Source organism: Ananas comosus, linkage group 2 (genome assembly GCF_001540865.1).
Source record: "Ananas comosus cultivar F153 linkage group 2, ASM154086v1, whole genome shotgun sequence".
In the NCBI taxonomy this organism is placed as follows: Eukaryota; Viridiplantae; Streptophyta; class Magnoliopsida; order Poales; family Bromeliaceae; genus Ananas; species Ananas comosus.
The window spans coordinates 4,076,410-4,094,715 of record NC_033622.1 but is presented as its reverse complement, the minus strand read 5'-3'; the positions used below and the strand labels follow the sequence as shown (position 1 = coordinate 4,094,715).

Sequence of the window (18,306 nt, the reverse complement as noted above, 5' to 3'; positions counted from 1 at the left end):
AGGAGCATGGAGGCCTTCGTGCTCCTGAGCTGTTTTCGATTATAGAATTTTCGAATCGACGATCGGCTCCGTTAGACTTGATCTAGCGTATTTGAAGTTTCTAGAAAATAATTTTTGCGATTTTTCGATATCATTTACCTAGCAATAGAAAGGAATCAAAATTAATAATTTTTAATGGTTGAAAATAAAAATCCTATAAAAAGTGGTGATATAATACTAAAATTTTCGATCAGAAATATTGATCTTGTTGTAGATAGTATAAAGAATTTTGTATCAAAATTTCATCTGATTTGAATACTTCTATACCGTTAAACTTGAAAACGACAGATATCAACCATTAAAAATTATGGATTTTGAATCCTTTCGATCACTAGGTAAATGATATTAAAAAATCGCAAAAATTATTTTCTAGAAACTTTAAATACCCTAGATCAAGCCTAAGGGAGCCGATCGTTAATTTGAAAATTCCATCATCGAAAATGGCTCAGGAGCACGGCCTCCGTGCTCTTGAGCCGTTTTCGATGATAGAATTTTCGAATTGACGATCGGCTCCGTTAGACTTGATCTAGCGTATTTGAAGTATCTAGAAAATAAATTTTACGATTTTTTGATATCATTTACTTAGCAATCGAATGGATTCAAAATCAATCATTTTTAACGGCTGAAAATAAAAATCCTATAAAAAGTGGCAATATAGTACTAAAATTTTCGATCAAAACTATTGATCTTGTTGTAGACAGTATAAAGAATTTTGTATCAAAATTTCATCTGATTTGAATACTTCTATACCGTTAAACTTGAAAACGACAGATATCAACCATTAAAAATTATGGATTTTGAATCCTTTCGATCACTGGGTAAATGATATCGAAAAATCGCAAAAATTATTTTCTAGCAACTTCAAATACCCTAGATCAAGTCTAATGGAGCCGATCATCAATTCGAAAATTCTATCATCGAAAACGGCTCAGGAGCACGAAGGCCTCCGTGCTCCTAAGCCGTTTTCGATGTTAGAATTTTCGAATTGACGATCGGCTCCGTTAGACTTGATCTAGCGTATTTGAAGTATCTAGAAAATAAATTTTACGATTTTTTGATATCATTTACTTAGCAATCGAATGGATTCAAAATCAATCATTTTTAACGGCTGAAAATAAAAATCCTATAAAAAGTGGCAATATAGTACTAAAATTTTCGATCAAAACTATTGATCTTGTTGTAGACAGTATAAAGAATTTTGTATCAAAATTTCATCTGATTTGAATACTTCTATACCGTTAAACTTGAAAACGACAGATATCAACCATTAAAAATTATGGATTTTGAATCCTTTCGATCACTGGGTAAATGATATCGAAAAATCGCAAAAATTACTTTCTAGAAACTTTAAATACCCTAGATCAAGTCTAACGGAGCCGATCGTTAATTTGAAAATTCCATCATCGAAAACGACTCAGGAGCATGGAGGTCTCCGTGCTCCTGAGAGAACAGCAGCCCTGCTCTATATATATATATGTATATATATAATTGAGCTAGAATACACCTAGAAGCACCAACTCTAACTCTTAGATCTCCCTTTTGACTACTAATAGCCTATGGATCAAACACTATTTCACCTATCACCACCTGCCACCATTATCCTACCCTTACATCACTCCATCCAAGGGCTACAAACCCAAAAGCATCTACCCTTGGTGCTTTTGGGAGTTTCTAGCTCAACTCTCTCTCTTTCTCTCTCTATATTGTAGGTCTTATGTGCTATTAGGAGCACGGAGGCCTTCGTGCTCCTAAGACGTTTTCGATGATAGAGCTTTCGAATCAATGATCGGCTCCGTTAGACTTGATCTAGTGTATTTGAAGTATCTAGAAAATAAATTTTACGATTTTTCGATATAATTTACATAACGATCGAAAGGGTTCAAAATCAGCTGAAAATAAAAATCTCACAAAAAGTGGTGATATAGCACTAAAATATTCAATCGGAGATATTGATCTTACAGTAAATAGTATAAAGAATTTTCTATCAAAATTTTATCTGACTTGAATATTTCTGCACCGTTAAACTTGCAAATGATATATATCAACCATTAAAAATTACTGATTTTGAATCCTTTTGATAGGTAGGTGAATAATATCGAAAAATCGCAAAATTTATTTTCTAAATACTTCAAAAACGCTAGATCTAGTCTAACGGAGGTGATCGTTGATTCGAAAGCTTTATCATAAAAAACAGCTTAGGACAACGGAGGCCTCCGTGCTCCTAATAGCACACAAGACCTATATATATATATATATATTGTAGAGCTACTATGCTATCGGAAGCATAGAGGATCTGATGCTTCCAACTTTTTGACCATTGGATAAAAAATTATACGGTTGGGATGATTGCGGTCCCCCCAAGTTGAGTAGTATCCCTAGCGTTGATTGGTCCCCACAGGTTAATAGTATTAATCCAAAGGTTAGAAATGATTAAGGGGGTTGCTCTAAGGGCCAAAAAATTGGAAGCACCAGATCCTCTATTCTTCCGATAGCATACTAGCTCTACTCTCTCTCTCTCTCTCTCTCTCTCTCTCTCTCTCTCTCTCTCTCTCTCTCTCTCTCTCTCTCTATATATATATATATATATATATATATAGAGAGAGAGAGAGAGAGAGAGTTGAGCTGAAATACTATCGGTAGCAAACGGGCTCCGTTGCCACCCATTTGTTTTCGATGATGGAGACTCCAAATCGACGATCGGCACCGTTGTACATGATCTATACCACTTGAAGAATCTAGAAACCAAATTTCAAATCTTTTCGATATCGTTCTCTTGTCCATCAAATGGGCGTAAAAATGAATGGTTGAAAATGAATATCCTCAAAAAAGTGATGATAGGAATTTTGTAATCAAGATCAAGAGTATAGATTTTGTTCTAAATAGTTTAAAGAATTTTCTAACCAAAATTCAATTGATTTGGATAGCTTTATACCGTTAAACGAGAAAATGTCTCATATCTACCCTTAAAATTATAAAATTTAAAACCCTTTGGTCATTAGGTCAATGATGAAATTTGGTTTCTAGATACTTCAAGTGGTATAGATTATATTCAACGGTACCGATCGTCGATTTGAAGGCTCCATTATCGAAAATAAATGGGTGGCAACGGAGCCCATTTGCTACCAATAGCATTCCAGCTCAACTCTCTCTCTCTCTCTCTCTATATATATATAGCTATATATAGAGTCCGGCTACTATACTCTTGTGAGTACAATCGCCTTCGTACTCATAAGTTGTTTTCGATGATAGAGCTTCTGAATCGACGATCCATACCGTTAAACATTATCTAGAGCATTTAAAACTTTTAGAAATTAAATTTTATAATTTTTCGATATCATTTACCTTACGATCAAAAGCTCACAAAATTGACAATTTTTAACAGCCAGTATGCGATATTTGCTAGTTTAACGGTGTAAAAGAATCAGAATAGATTGAATTTTTGATAGAAAATTCTATTCACTACCTACATAAAGATCAATAACTCTGATCTTCAGTTGAAGGATCCGATCATCCATTTTTAGGATGTCGTTCGATTTTGACCGTTCATTTTATACCGGCTTGATGGACTTTATAATGATTTCGAAAAATTATGAAATTTATTTTTTAGAAGTTTCAAATACTCTAGATCATGTATAACGGTGTGGATCGTCGATTCGAAAACCCCAACATCAAAAACAACTTATGAGTACAAAGGGCTTTATACTCATAAGAGTATAGTAGCCCTACTATATATATATATAGTGCTATATCATCACTTTTTATGAGATTTTTATTTTCAGCCGTTGATTTTGAATCCTTTCGATCGCTAGGTAATGATATCGAAAAATCATAAAATTTATTTTCTAGATACTTCAAATACGCAAGATTAAGTCTAACGGAGCCGATCGTCGATTCGGAAGCTCCATCAGAGGCCTCTGTGCTCCTAAAAGCACACAATTCCTACTATATATGTATACAGAGAGAGAGAGAGAGAGAGAGAGAGTATTTTTATGAGTACGGTTGCCTTTATGCTCGTAAGTCATTTTTGATGATAGAGCCTCCAAATTGATCCATATTGTTGAATATAATTTAGAGCATATATACATTTTAGAAATCGAATTTCATGATTTTTTTTTTCTTTTAATATCATATATTGTACAATCAAAAGGCCTCCAAATTGATAATTTTGATGGCTAGTATGGGGTGTTTTTAGTTTACAGTGTAGAAGAAATGGTATTAGTTGAATTTTTGATAGAAAATTTTATTCACTGTCAAGATCAAGGTCAATAACTCTGATCTTGAATAGAAGAACAGGGTGCTCTATTTTTAGGAGGTCGTTCAATCGACCATTTATTTTCTTACCACTTGATGGACTCTTTTAATTTCTAAAAAATTACGAAATTCGATTTTTAGGTAGTTCAAATGCTTTAGATCATATTTAATGGAATGGATTGTCCATTTGGAAGATCTATCATCGAAAACAAATACTCAGTTATGACTATAGAAGCTCTAAACTCGTATACTTTTGGAAGTTGCTACTTCCAACCTTTGGGCGCTTAGATCCATACTATTCCAACCATTAAATAGTAAACCCTAGAGATCCAAGAGCTAAAAAGTTGTAAGTAGAAGACTTACAAAAGAACTCTAGATGGATTATATATATAGAGCTAGGCTGGTATACTATCGATAGCACGGAAGCCTCCGTGCTACCAAGTTGTTTTAAATGATGCGGCTTCCAAATCGACGATCAGTTCTATTAGACTTGATCTACACTATTGAAAGTATTTGGAAACTAAATTTTATAATTTTTCGGCATCATTTACCTATCAAACGAGTAGTCTAAAAATAAACGGCTGAAAATAAAAATCTCATAAAAAATGATGATAAAATACTTGAATTTAAGATCAGAGATACGGATCTTACTCTAAATAGTGAAAAGAATTTTCTATAAAAATTTCATCAGATTTGGATTGTTTTACACCGTTAAATTCACAAACGCATCACATCGACCATTAAAATTGTCAATTTTGAGACCTTTCGATCACTAGCCAAATGATGTCGAAAAATTATGAAATTTAGTTTTCAAATACTTTTAATAGTGTAGATCAAGTTTAATGGAGTCGATCGTCGATTTGGAATCCGCATCATTGAAAACAACTTGGTACTATCGATAGTATACCAGCCTAGCTCATATATATATATATATGTATATATAAATATATGTATATATATATATATATATACATACATATACATATATATATATAATGGTGTACGTAATGTAATATTAATATATTATGTTACTTATGCTATATATATATATATATATGTATATATATATATATATATGTATATGTATATATATATGTATATATATATACATATATATAGAGTCCATCTACTATCCTATTAATAGGATTGAGGACATTGTCCTATCAAGCCGTTTTGAATGATCGGAACTTTAAATTGATAGTCAGCACCGTTGAAATTGATCTACACAATTAGAAATGTTTAGAAACCAAATTTTGTAATATTTAAAAATCATTATCAAGTTCATCGAAAAGTTGAAAAATGAACGGTCATAAATGAATAACCTTCTTAAAATAGACGTTAAGACTTTTTCAATTCATAATCAGAGATATCAAACATTATCTAAATAATATAAAGAATTTTCTATAAAAAATTCAAGCAATTTGGATTGCTCTACACTGTTAAACAAGCAAACGGCTCATATAGGCCGTAAAAAATTGTCGATTTTATGACACTTTGATCACCATGTAAATAATTTTTAAAATTTATGAAATTTAGTTTCTAGATATTTCAAATACTGTAGATCAACTTCAACAACTCCGATCATCGATTCGGCTATCATCAAGAACAACTTGATAGGACAAGTGCTACTATCCTTTTAATAGGATAGTAGCCCTAGCCTATATATATATATATATATATATATATATATATATATATATATATACCGAGTTAGGCTAGAATACTATTGATAGCAAAATGCCCTTTTTGTTATCAAGTTTTTAGCCTTTGGATCAATTGCTTTCATCATTTTTAACCATTGTATCCCAGTGGGGATCACTCAACCCTAGGAGGACCACTCAACCCTAAGAGAGTAATATCATCATATCATCCTAACTCTACAATTTCTCATCCAAGGGTTAAAAACGTGATAGCAAAAAGGACCTTTTGTTATCAATAGTATTCCAGCCTAGCTCTCTTTCTCTCTCTCTATCTCTCTCTCTCTCTCTCTCTCTCTCTCTATATATATATATATATATATATATATAGCTAGGCTGGTATACTATCGATAGCATAGAAACCTCCGTGCTACCAAGTTGTTTTCAATGATGCGCTTTCCAAATCGACGATCGCCTCCGTTAGACTTGATCTAACTATTGAAAGTATTTGGAAACTAAATTTTATAATTTTTTGGCATCATTTACCTATCAAACGAGTAGTCTAAAAATGAACGACTGAAAATAAGAATCTCATAAAAAATGATAATAAAATGCTTGAATTTAAGATCAAAGATACTGATCTTACTATAAATAGTGAAAAGAATTTTCTATAAAAATTTCATCAGATTTGGATTGTTTTACACTGTTAAATTCACAAACGCATCACATCGACCATTAAAATTGTCAATTTTGAGACCTTTCGATCAGTAGCCAAATGATGTCGAAAAATTATGAAATTTAGTTTCCAAATACTTTTAATAGTGTAGATCAAGTTTAATGGAGTCGATCGTCGATTTGGNATATATATATATATATATATATATATATACACACACACACATACAAAGTCCGGATACTATGACCTAATTTCAACCTTAAAAAGAAGCTAGCTTGGTGCTACCAAGATTTCCGCCGTTAGATCTAGACCATTTTGATCAATTTAATCCGTTAGATAATACTATTAAACCAGAAATGAACCCACTTAACCCTAGGTATTCCACATCATATCAACCGCACATCTCTTAATCCATTGGCCAAAAACTTGGTAGCACAAATGACTTGATGCTATTAATAGGATATTAGCCTAGTCCTATATATATATATATATATAGATAGATATATATATATATATAGCATAAGACCCTTTTTGCTATCAAGTTTTCAGCCTTTGGATCAATTGTTTTCATCATTTCTAACCATTGTATTAAATATTATAACCTAGTGGGGACCACTCAACCCTAGGGGGACCACTCAACCCTAAGGGAGTAATATCATCATATCATCCTAACCCTACAATTTCTCATCCAAGGGTTAAAAACTTGATAGTAAAAAGGACATTTTGCTATATATATATATATATATATAGAGCTAGGTTGGTATACTATCGATAGCACAGAAGCCTCCGTGCTACCAAGTTGTTTTCAATGATGCGCCTTGCAAATCGACGATCGGCTCCATTAGACTTGATATACACTATTGAAAGTATTTGGAAACTAAATTTTATAATTTTTCGATATCATTTACCTATCAAACGAGTAGTCTAAAAATGAACGGCTGAAAATAAGAATCTCATAAAAAATAATGATAAAATATTTGAATTTAAGATCAGAGGTATTGATCTTATTCTAAATAGTGAAAAGACTTTTCTATAAAAATTTCATCAGATTTGGATTGTTTTACACCGTTAAATTTACAAATGCATCACATCGACCATTAAAATTGTCAATTTTGAGATTTTTCGATCACTAGCCAAATGATGGCAAAAAATCATTATATTTAGTTTCCAAATACTTTTAATAGTGGATCAAGTTTAATGGAGCTGATTGTCGATTTGGAAGGCACATCATTGAAAACAATTTGGTAGCATGGAGGTCTCCGTGCTATCGATAGTATACCAGCCTAGCTGAGAGAGAGAGAGAGAGAGAGAGAGAGAGAGAGAGAGAATAAAGTTAGAATACTCTTAATAGTTTCGGCTCTTGGATGAAGAGATGTGTGGTTAGGATGATAGTGGTCCTCTAGGGTTTAGTGGGTGGTTGGTGAAATAGTATGATCTATGGGGTGGAAATGGTCAAAGGGGTAGATCAATCGGCGGAAAACTTGGTAGCACTAAATGTTTTGTGCTATTGATAGCATTGTAGCTGGGGACTCTATGTTAGGATTTGGCTAGATTTGTAGTTGATTTTCTAGTTGGATAATAATTAATATTTAAATTTATTAGAGATAAATTAAGATTTAAATATTAATTAGAGTATAAATCTAACTAGAATATGATAAATACTTAAATCTATTGGAGACAAACTAAATATAGGTTTAAATATCAAACCCTAAACCCTAATTATACTAGAATTGGGGTACGCTTTAGTGGAGCATTATTTATAATGCTTAAGAGGGTTGAAAGCCTGATAGAGGACGACTGAAGCTTTAGTGGGTGTGCGGCTGGAGGCTTGGAAGTCCATACCAAAAGCTAGCCAAGTGTTTGGTGCATCTTGTGCACGGGTGCATAAAAATTAAAGAGAAAAAGAGAGTTGTCTTTTAGGTTTATAAAAGACGAGAGAAGGGTAGGAGCAAGGATTTAAATACTGTGGCACGGGTTGTGCCGGAAACTTGCCGGCACGGTGCGTGCTGAGCCGTGCCGATGCGTGCCGGTAAAAAAAATTCTTGTTTGTTGACACATAATAGCATGAATATTTATTTTCTTTAACAACAAAATATTCTTACTATTTATTATGTCTTTTTATCACATCTTTTGAACTTTATTGAGGAAATTACATACTAATTTAAAGAATAGAGGGTTTTGAGGCCATCGGCACGGGGTCTGTATTGTGCCGGTATCTTGTTGGTACGGTACAGCACGGTGGATACGGTCCGTGTTGACGGGCACTTAAAACCTTGGGTAGGAGAGATTCAGAAAGAAGGCTCAGATTTGAAGCTACTCTGTTACAGTAGAGGAGTTATTTATAACCTTCTTTTATTTGGTAAATCTTATTTTACTTGCATATTTTTTATTTGGTTTTCTCTCTTTTATGATTGTATCAGCTTTTGCTGAGGAGACGGGTTTATGGTAAAAATCCGAATCGACGCTTCCGTTGCGGAATCCCAACAATTGGTACTGGATCAACATCAGTCGGTATCAGAGCGGGTTGCGGATTCTCAAAATCTGGTATCAAGACGAGTACTAGATTTCCAGTACTCTCTTTCTCTCTATATATACATATATATATATATATATATATATATATATATATATATATATATATAGAGAGGGCNTTTTGGGGCTTTCTATTATGTGTGCTTGTATATATATATAGGGGGAGTGTGTGTGTGGAGAGAGAGAGAGAGAGAGCGAGAGAGAGTATATATATAGGGAGGGAGGGAGGGAGGGAGGGAGGGAGGGATTGTCCAACTATAATACTTTTGGAAGTATAGAGGCCTCAATGCTTCCAAATTGTTTTTGATGTTGGGATGTCTAAATCAACGATTAGCTCTATTAGACCTTGATCTACATTATTGGAAGCATCTAGAATCCGAATTTTATAATTCTTCGACATTTTCCTAAGAATAACAATCTTATATAATATAACAAAACAAGAATTAAATTTTAGATCAGATCAGAGGTACTTATTCTAGGTTGTGAAAACATTTTTCTATCAAAATTTTGTTGGATTTGGATTTTTTATACTGTTAAACATGCAAACAAGTCATACCTTCCATTAAATTAGTCGATTTTGAGACCCTTAAATTTCTAGGCAAATGGTGCTGAAAAATTGTGAAATGTCATAATTTGTTACTTCGAAAAGTGTGTATCATGTCCAAAGCAGTGGATCATCGATTCGGATGTCAATCATCGAAAACAAAGTGGAAGCACGTAGACCTCCATGCTTCCGAAAGCATTCCAGTCCAAGTCTTTGTATACACACACATGCATTGTCTTTCTAATTTGTGATGTCTTATTGTTTCATTATCCAACTTAATTAGGTGCATCTGGAGCTCTTGTACTGTCCCTATAACATGCAGAATGGATTCCATAATCCTTTCGAGAAGCAGTTCACTATGACTTCTTTGGAGAAGACCATCAGGAGTGCGGAAAATGGAACAATTGTAACCAATTTCAAGAAGATAGCTTCGCACAAGAAAAAGGAAATTATCATGAGGGGAGTGCTTTCTGTGACAGTAATATCAGGAGAAGATTTGCCCGCGATGGATATGACTGGAAAGTCTGACCCATATGTTGTGCTTACAATGAAGAAAACAAAAACGAAGTATAAGACAAGGGTAATTCCTCATTCCCTGAGCTTTGAAAAGTTGTATTTCTGTCAAGTGTGAGAGTAATGTGGCTTATTCCAGGTTGTGAATGAGAGCTTAAATCCAATGTGGGATCAGACTTTTGACTTTGTTGTTGAAGACGGCCTACATGACATGCTTATTTTGGAAGTCTGGGATCATGATACATTCGGAAAGGTAAGTTTACTTCAAATATTGAACTTATATGTTTAATGGTTGGAAATTATAGAGCCATTGAATGTAGGTTCTCAATCAGTTGGCAATGGTAAGAGCATTATACTTGTTATGTCGGCACTATACTCATTATGTGAAATTAGCCGGTGAAATATCATCTTTGTCAGCTGTTGCACATTTATGGTCGTGAGACCTCCTAGTAATTGAATAGAATAAAAAACAGATCATTTAGTGCAAATTTGGTGTAGTTTAAGATTTTTGCTTTTTTTTTTCCAGCAAATTTTGAGGTATAAGCACTTGGAATAGAACAATAACTAGCGATGTACCTGCGTTTTGCCGCGGGTACGATAGGTATGTTCTTAATTATATTTATAAAATATTAGTACATATTTCTATTAAATATATATATATATTAAACACATATTTGTATCAACATATCTAATTCTAAAATATAAAATTTTGTTACAGATTTTGTCTCTAGGTATTTGATAGTTCCTAAAATTTGGGGTTCTGTACACTTTCAAAATTTTCTGAAGCAAAAAGGAAAAGTTTGTAATATTTTATTTTTAGGCAAGTTTGTTCAAAAGATATATATATTCTCGTTTTGTGTTTTTTTAAATTCTTATTCTTCTAACTCTATTCAGATCATTTTTGTCAACCCATGCAAGCAATATCGAGAATTGAAAATATTATGATAAAATAAAAAGTAGTTACTTGATTCGTAGGTTTTTAATTGACTAACTTTATAATTTTTTTTAGAATTTATGAACATATATTTAATTTTGTAAGAAATTCTAAATTTAGCAAAATTAAGCACCAATGTGAAGAAATTAGATACAATTTGTTCTAAAATTTGGACTTACAATAGATAAATGACAAACAAAATGGAGTACTCTAATTGGTTTAGTAGTTGGGTAGGTAATGAAGCAAACCAATTTAGAAAAATAGCTCAAAATTTTATATAGTTTAGGATTTAAAATTTTAAATTTTGACGTTGAAAATTTGGGAATAAATTAAAATTTCAATATCCAAAATTTGGAATTTTATAATATAAAATTTTAAAACCCTATATATATATATATATATATATATATATAGGTAGGGAGAGAGAGGAGGGGAGGGTTTTGGGGGACATGTGTTATCCCCCAAACCCTCCTTTAATGTAGAAGAAAGAATAGATAGAAGTAGATTAGATGCGCCCAAAATTCTCCCATAGACCATACATATGTCCACAATCAATGGTCTACGATGCACCGGGTGTACCGAATAGTTGAGCCGGACACATATCAATAAAAGAAGAATACCCCACGGACTTTAGTATAGAGTAATAAGATAGATGAAACAATAATGAACTTCTCGTCTAAGGTGTTGTTCATTGCGAAGACATGAGATTGACGAAAAAAAAGGACATTTTTTTGTGTTTGGTTACACTTCTCATAAATTAGGTTAAAAATACATTTACACTTTTCTTGCTTTTATTACTCACTCTTCTTCTCAAATGTTGCTGCTGTTCTTAAAAGGGGGAGTTTTTGCTGCCATATATTTATTTTTGTGTTCAAGCCAAAGCGATTGTTGATGCTAAACATGTTATTGCGAATATGGAAAGCATGTCATTCTTATACACATACGAAATGGGAAAAGAGGAAGAAGAGAGAAATAATGTCAAACGTGAACGAAGCATACTTAGTCGACAGTTGTTCTTAGTCAACCATCTGTGTTTCAGTTCTTCAACTCAATATAACTGTCAAATGCATCAGAGAAGTTTTTTTTTGTGTTGATTGTTGAATCATATAATATTCATTCATATAAGAGATCTCATTTATCATCTCAGGATTACATGGGAAGGTGCATCATGACTCTGACAAGAGTTATAATGGAGGAACAGTACGAGGAAAGTTTTCCCTTAGAAGGCACAAAATCAGGAAAGTTGAACTTACTTCTTAAATGGTCGCCGCAGCCGATCTACCGCGAATCGTGAAGTAGGACGATGATTCATCGAAGAGGGATTTTTCCGAGTAAAGTTTTCTTTCTTCATGTTACAGCTAGATTTTCAAGAGAGAGGCTACCATCGAATCGGTCCGCAGGTGGTGGGGTCTTGGATAAGTCCCTCCAATTTTCGAAGAGTTGTAACATTAATGCATCTATTTACTGTATCAAATAGTCCATTAGGCCTTTACTTTTGTTATTCTTGTCGAGCTATGTAAAATGTCATTATTATATTTATAGCATATTAAACTAATGCATTACACCAGAGATAATCTAATAAATAATGATTAGCCCTGCCTATGTATCCAAAAGTTGGTGTAAATTTTAGACCTCATCTATTCAATGATCAATATTATCTCATTAATACCATCTAAATGAGTTGTTTCGACTCCTTGATGGGTGAAGTGTAAGATATGCATCTAATTTGGGCGTGTACATGCAAGTATTATTTTCAATAATTATTTTATTTTCAAGTGCCAGACTCTCTAGGGATGGTCTTAACTTGTAATGATGGCCATCTATTTTTCACGAAAGTATAAGATGTGACAATAACTTAATATTATAGCTTTACTTTGACATGTCATCGAACAAAATGTTTTTGTCAATCTCATTCACTGCACTCAATATTTGATGATTAATATCTAAAAAGGAATATATTTGGTTTTAAAATTATGCACTCTTCACTTTTAACCTTTTTATGGTTTACTTTTGGGTGCTAGTACTATTATGAATCTGAGGGCTAAAATGTTTTTTTTTTTTTTTTTTTTTTTTGAGGAATAGGTAGCGCGTTATCTGTTTCATTCATTGAAAGAGNAGTGAACTAAGCTACAGAGGTGAGGCAACACGGGCCTCGAAAGAGTTGAAAAAAGAAAAAAAAAAAGAAAAAAAAAAGAAAAAAAGAAAGAATCCTAGCGATTACAGTGGTGCAAATTTAATGACAGATAGTGCTTCCATTGTACTGTTCCTAGCTTCCAAAATGATCCACCAACAAGCTATTAAACCGGTTGGTTCCGAAAGAGGGGATGACGAGTCCTTTCTACTTATCCATCTATCCCAAACGATAGTCACGTCATCACCCAAGTCTCTTGTCTGTACATTTTCCAATGCTATGACCATAAGAAATCTAGAAAACACGCACCGAGCGAATAGGTGGTCCACTGTTTCCTCCTCTATCCCACACAAAGCACAGGATGTGTTACCCATCCATCCTCTCTTAAGTAGGTTGTCTGCAGTAAGGTGCCTCTTCCTGAGGATGAGCCAACAAAACACTTTTGCTTTTAATGGTATGCGAATTCTCCAAATCTGACTAGCATGGGCGTCCCTCGTACCCCCATCGCACAGCCCAGAATAGGTTGACTTTACTGTAAAGCGTCCGTCGGAATTCCATCTCCAATGCACACTGTCTGGTCCCTGTTCGATTCTAAAATTGGAGATCTCTGTCTTCAGTGATGTAATGCAAGAATTTAATCGATTATCGTTAGTTGTATCGCATCCCAAGATCTTGCGCCAATCCCATCCGTCGCTTCTAAAGCACTCACTGATATTTAGTTTTTTGCGATTTGATAGGTGGTACACCTTCGGGAATGACGATTGTAACGTGGTGTCCCCACACCAGCGATCTGCCCAAAAGTCGATACTACAACCATTGCCCAATTTATAAGCAACGCCCCATTTGAAGATTTCTTTTTGACTTAGAATTCCTCTCCACCAGAAAGAGGGAGGTTTAAAGGACCAGCCCTCCTTTAATGGTCTTCTTCTAACATAGTATAAGTCGTGTATTAACTTGTTCCACTCCAACTAGGGCGAGGTATGAAATTTCCACCACCATTTGACAAGAAGAGCTTGGTTCATCATGGCTATATCCAGAATGCCTAATCCTCCCTGTTTCTTCCTCCTGCAAACGTTTTTCCACGAAACTAGACATCCGTTGCCAGGTGAGTTGTGCCCTCCGTTCCAAAAGAAGTCCCTTCGTAATGCCTCAATACTATTGATTGCCCATCTTGGTGCCTTGAACACTGATAGATAGTAAATGGGAAGATTAGTAAGAACAGCATTCACTAGTATGAGTCTTCCCTCTCTTGACAGGAGTTTCGCTTGCCACCCTTAGATTTTGCTTTGTATTTTGTGTTAAAAAGGAATAGTCTATACTTTTTGAAGTATCCTAGCTCAACTCTACATTTGAACTATAATGTTTAATAAAGAGCCTATATATAAAAATTGGTAGCACGAGCAGAGAGTCTGGCTAGTGTACTATCGGTAGCACAGCGGTCTCTGTGCTACCAAGTTGTTTTTGATGATGCAGTTTTCAAATCAACGATCGGCTATGTTAGACTTGATCTATATTATTGAAAGTATTTAGAAACTAAATTTTATAATTTTTCGACATCATTTACGTATCAAACAAGTAGTCTATAAATAAACGGTTGAAAATAAAAATCTCATAAAAAATGATTACAAAAGACTTGAATTTAAAATCAGAGGTATTGATCTTACTCTAAATAGTAAGAAAACATTCTATAAAAATTTTATCATATTTGGATTGTTTTACACCGTTAAATTTACAAACGCATCACATGGGCCATTAAAATTGTCATTTTTGAGACTTTTTGATCATTAGCCAAATAATATCAAAAAATTATAAAATTTAGTTTCCAAATAATTTCAATAGTGTAGATCAAGTCTAACGAAGCCGATCGTTGATTTAAAAGCCGCATCATCGAAAACAACTTAGTAGCATGGAGGCCGCCGTGCTACCGATAGTATACCAGCCTAGTTCTCTCTCTCTCTCTCTCTCTCTCTCTCTCTCTCTCTCTCTATATATATATATATATATATATATATAGTGACACTCCAATAGTCTTACATCGGATAGGAACGACGAGTTATTATTGCTAGTAGGCCGAGTCGTTATATTTAGTATAAGAGCAGATTCACTAGCTAGAAATGTGAGGTGGATTATTATTACTGTCTATGGTCTCTTATATTATCAATCACCAGCTAGAAGTGAGAGGTGGATTATTATAGGGTCCATGGTGTCAATGGTGTCAGGGACTTGGAAAAATTTTGCGCAGTCCGGTCCCTGGCCCAACTCTGCAAGCTGAAGTGGGTCGAATCGGATTGTTAATGAAACCTAAATCCAACCCACTTTGGGAGAGTAAAGGTTGCAAAACTGTTGCCTTTATGCCTTATTATCTCTTAGAAAAAAAACTACCATTAGTCATGGAGAGACTCTTGGGCTTACCTTTTATGAGGGCTCATTCTGTGTGTTAATGAGTGAGTTAGTTGGTGAGTTATAGTAGCTAGATTCATTGTATCTCTAGGCCTATAAATAATGGGTGTGGCTAAGCCAAAAAATAAAAGAATGTGTATGTTGTAATCCACTTTTCTAAGTAATTGAGAGTACTCAGTTTTTTTGTTTAACCTCAATATCTTTCTTTTCTTCCCTTTGCATACTTCGTAGGACGCGAAGGTCTGGGCTACCAACAGGGATAAAGGCTTGCCCATTTTTGCGGAGAAAGGTGAGCACTGCACAGCTTTGTGAACAACAACACTAAGGCTAGGACAATGGTCTCTTATATTCCCAAATTCCCAATCACAATCCCATTCCTATTTGATATTGGACTATTGGGGTGTCATAGACTCTTCCAGTTTTGGCCTTAACAAATGCAATTCATTCTATTTGATATGGGACTATTGGGATACTACAAACTCTCCCCATTTTGGCCCTGACGTCCTCGTTAGTCCAATCACATACACAACCCAATATCATCGAGCGAAATGAGGTCCGCCTCACACTTCCCGTTGGTGAACCGGCTTTGATATCAATGTAACGATTCGGCCCACTAGTAATACTAATTTGTTGGAACTAAACTACTAGTTTAAAATACTTATGCCAAATTATTATTACTAAGATCCCTGTTCTCTTATATTTTTAATCACAATCTTATTTCTATACGATATAGGACTATTGGGTATCACATATCTAGTACTTAACTAGTTTCTGAAAGAATAGATGATGAAAAATTATAGTTTGGATAAGTTAGAGTAGGATATGAAAGAGGAAAAAAAAAACTTAACTAGTTTCTGAAAGAATAAATGAGAAAAAATTGGAGTTATGATAATTTTGAGTACGATGTGGAAGAGAACAAAAAAAAAAAAAAAAAAAAAAAAGAGTAAAATCTTTCCGCTGGTCAAACCTTTTTTTCACAGAATTTTTTGAGGAGCTCACTTAGATGATGATATATATATAATATATATATATATATATATAATATATATATATATATATATATTATATTGTGAGTAAAAACTAGAGAAAAAATTACCCGCCGCCAATTTTTTTGTGAGCTATTTACATATTGCAAGATACATAGTTAAAAAATGCAAAGAGAAGACCAAAACAATAGATATCTCAATCTGTCGTACATCACATTATATATAACATAAAATTAGACAGATCACAATACAACTGAAACTAGAAAGAGATTAACATCTTGTGAAAACCTAATAACCATCTCCATTAATTCTTTTCCGGTCAGCATTCAAAACACCTATCACTTTGCAGTTGTTAATAACGTAAAGCTATCATCGATGACTCTTTTCCTATTTAAGTCTCCATCTACGCTCTTTACTTTTCTTACCTGTAGCAAGATTATCAGTCCATATAGATATAAAAGATTGATTTTGCAAGTAAAGAGACCGCAGAGTAGGATTAATTTCCATGAATATCCCATTCTTTCTCTCCATAGACAACAGCACATAGCCAATACTACCAAGTCCACGAAGTGCTTAGATGCTCCTTCACATTCCTGGGGCTCCAATCAATCACAAAATTTTCAAACGGAAGATCAAACTTTTGAGTTTAATTACTATATATGCTTCTTCGTTAACTAAATGGATTTAACAAAATTGCACCTAATGAAGAAGATATGATTAGTGGTTTCTTCTCCACTGCTGCAGAAAACAAATCCTCTCCTATTGATCTTCCAACCTTTAATTCTTGATCATCACTTCTATTATTGAGAGCCAACCACATGAATAGCTTCACTTCTAGAGGAATAAGGGAAACCAAAGTTTTTTGACCAATAGGACATCTCATTCCTCCATTATTAAGAACTTGCATAGGATTTAAAACAGAAAAATTTCCATTAGTAGCGCATCTCCATTGAGCTATATCGTCCTCCCTATTTAGAGGGACGTTGGCCAACCAACCCAGTAGTAGTTTACAGTATCAACATGTACTTGCCCCTAAAAATTTGCTTAATTATAATTTAGAGGGCCCTCTTCCCGTCGAGAAAGTCTACTGTGTCACACTTGCACTACATTATCAGTAACGAGCCAAACACATCTTCTCAAGTATTAACTATGATGGGAATAGGTGGACCCAAGGGATACAATCTTATTGGTTGGGTATACCCACGTCAGCAATATAACTGGTGCATTTTAGATTTTTTTTTCTTCTAGTCAGCCCATTAAAAATAGCTGCTACAGAATAATTTTTGAAGTAAGACGGTCTATAAAGTGTTGGCATTCGGTTAAATCGAATCGGGTACGCCCATAAGCGGGTTCGATCCGACGGATATTATATCTAATTGGATTAGGATTAATCTCGCTTTCAAATTGAAAGCTAATTAAAGATAAATCTAATCATATTAGATAACAAATAATAACCGATTTTGGCCTTATCTCTAACGCTATTAGAATTTTGGAATTCCTTATAAATAGACGGCGATCCCACATGAAACGATGTACAAAAAAGGAACGAAAAAAGAGAGAATAAGAAAATAATAGAGAGAAACCACATCCTCCATTGACCTATTATTCATGAGGACTTGCACGGTGATATTGCGATCGCGCTCGTTTGTAGTTCGATCTCACC

At 34.0% G+C, this 18,306-nt stretch overlaps 1 protein-coding gene across 1 annotated transcript in view; it reads left to right on the top strand.

The window, feature by feature from the left end:
- LOC109706561 (synaptotagmin-5-like) overlaps positions 1-12,803 on the top strand; it is a 36,088-nt gene extending 23,285 nt beyond the window's left edge. The window contains exons 11-13 of the mRNA XM_020227478.1: positions 9,963-10,259; positions 10,332-10,445; positions 12,274-12,803. Of these exons, the coding sequence (XP_020083067.1) occupies positions 9,963-10,259; positions 10,332-10,445; positions 12,274-12,420 (558 nt within the window). The 3' untranslated portion in view covers positions 12,421-12,803. The remainder of the gene's footprint in view (positions 1-9,962; positions 10,260-10,331; positions 10,446-12,273) is intronic.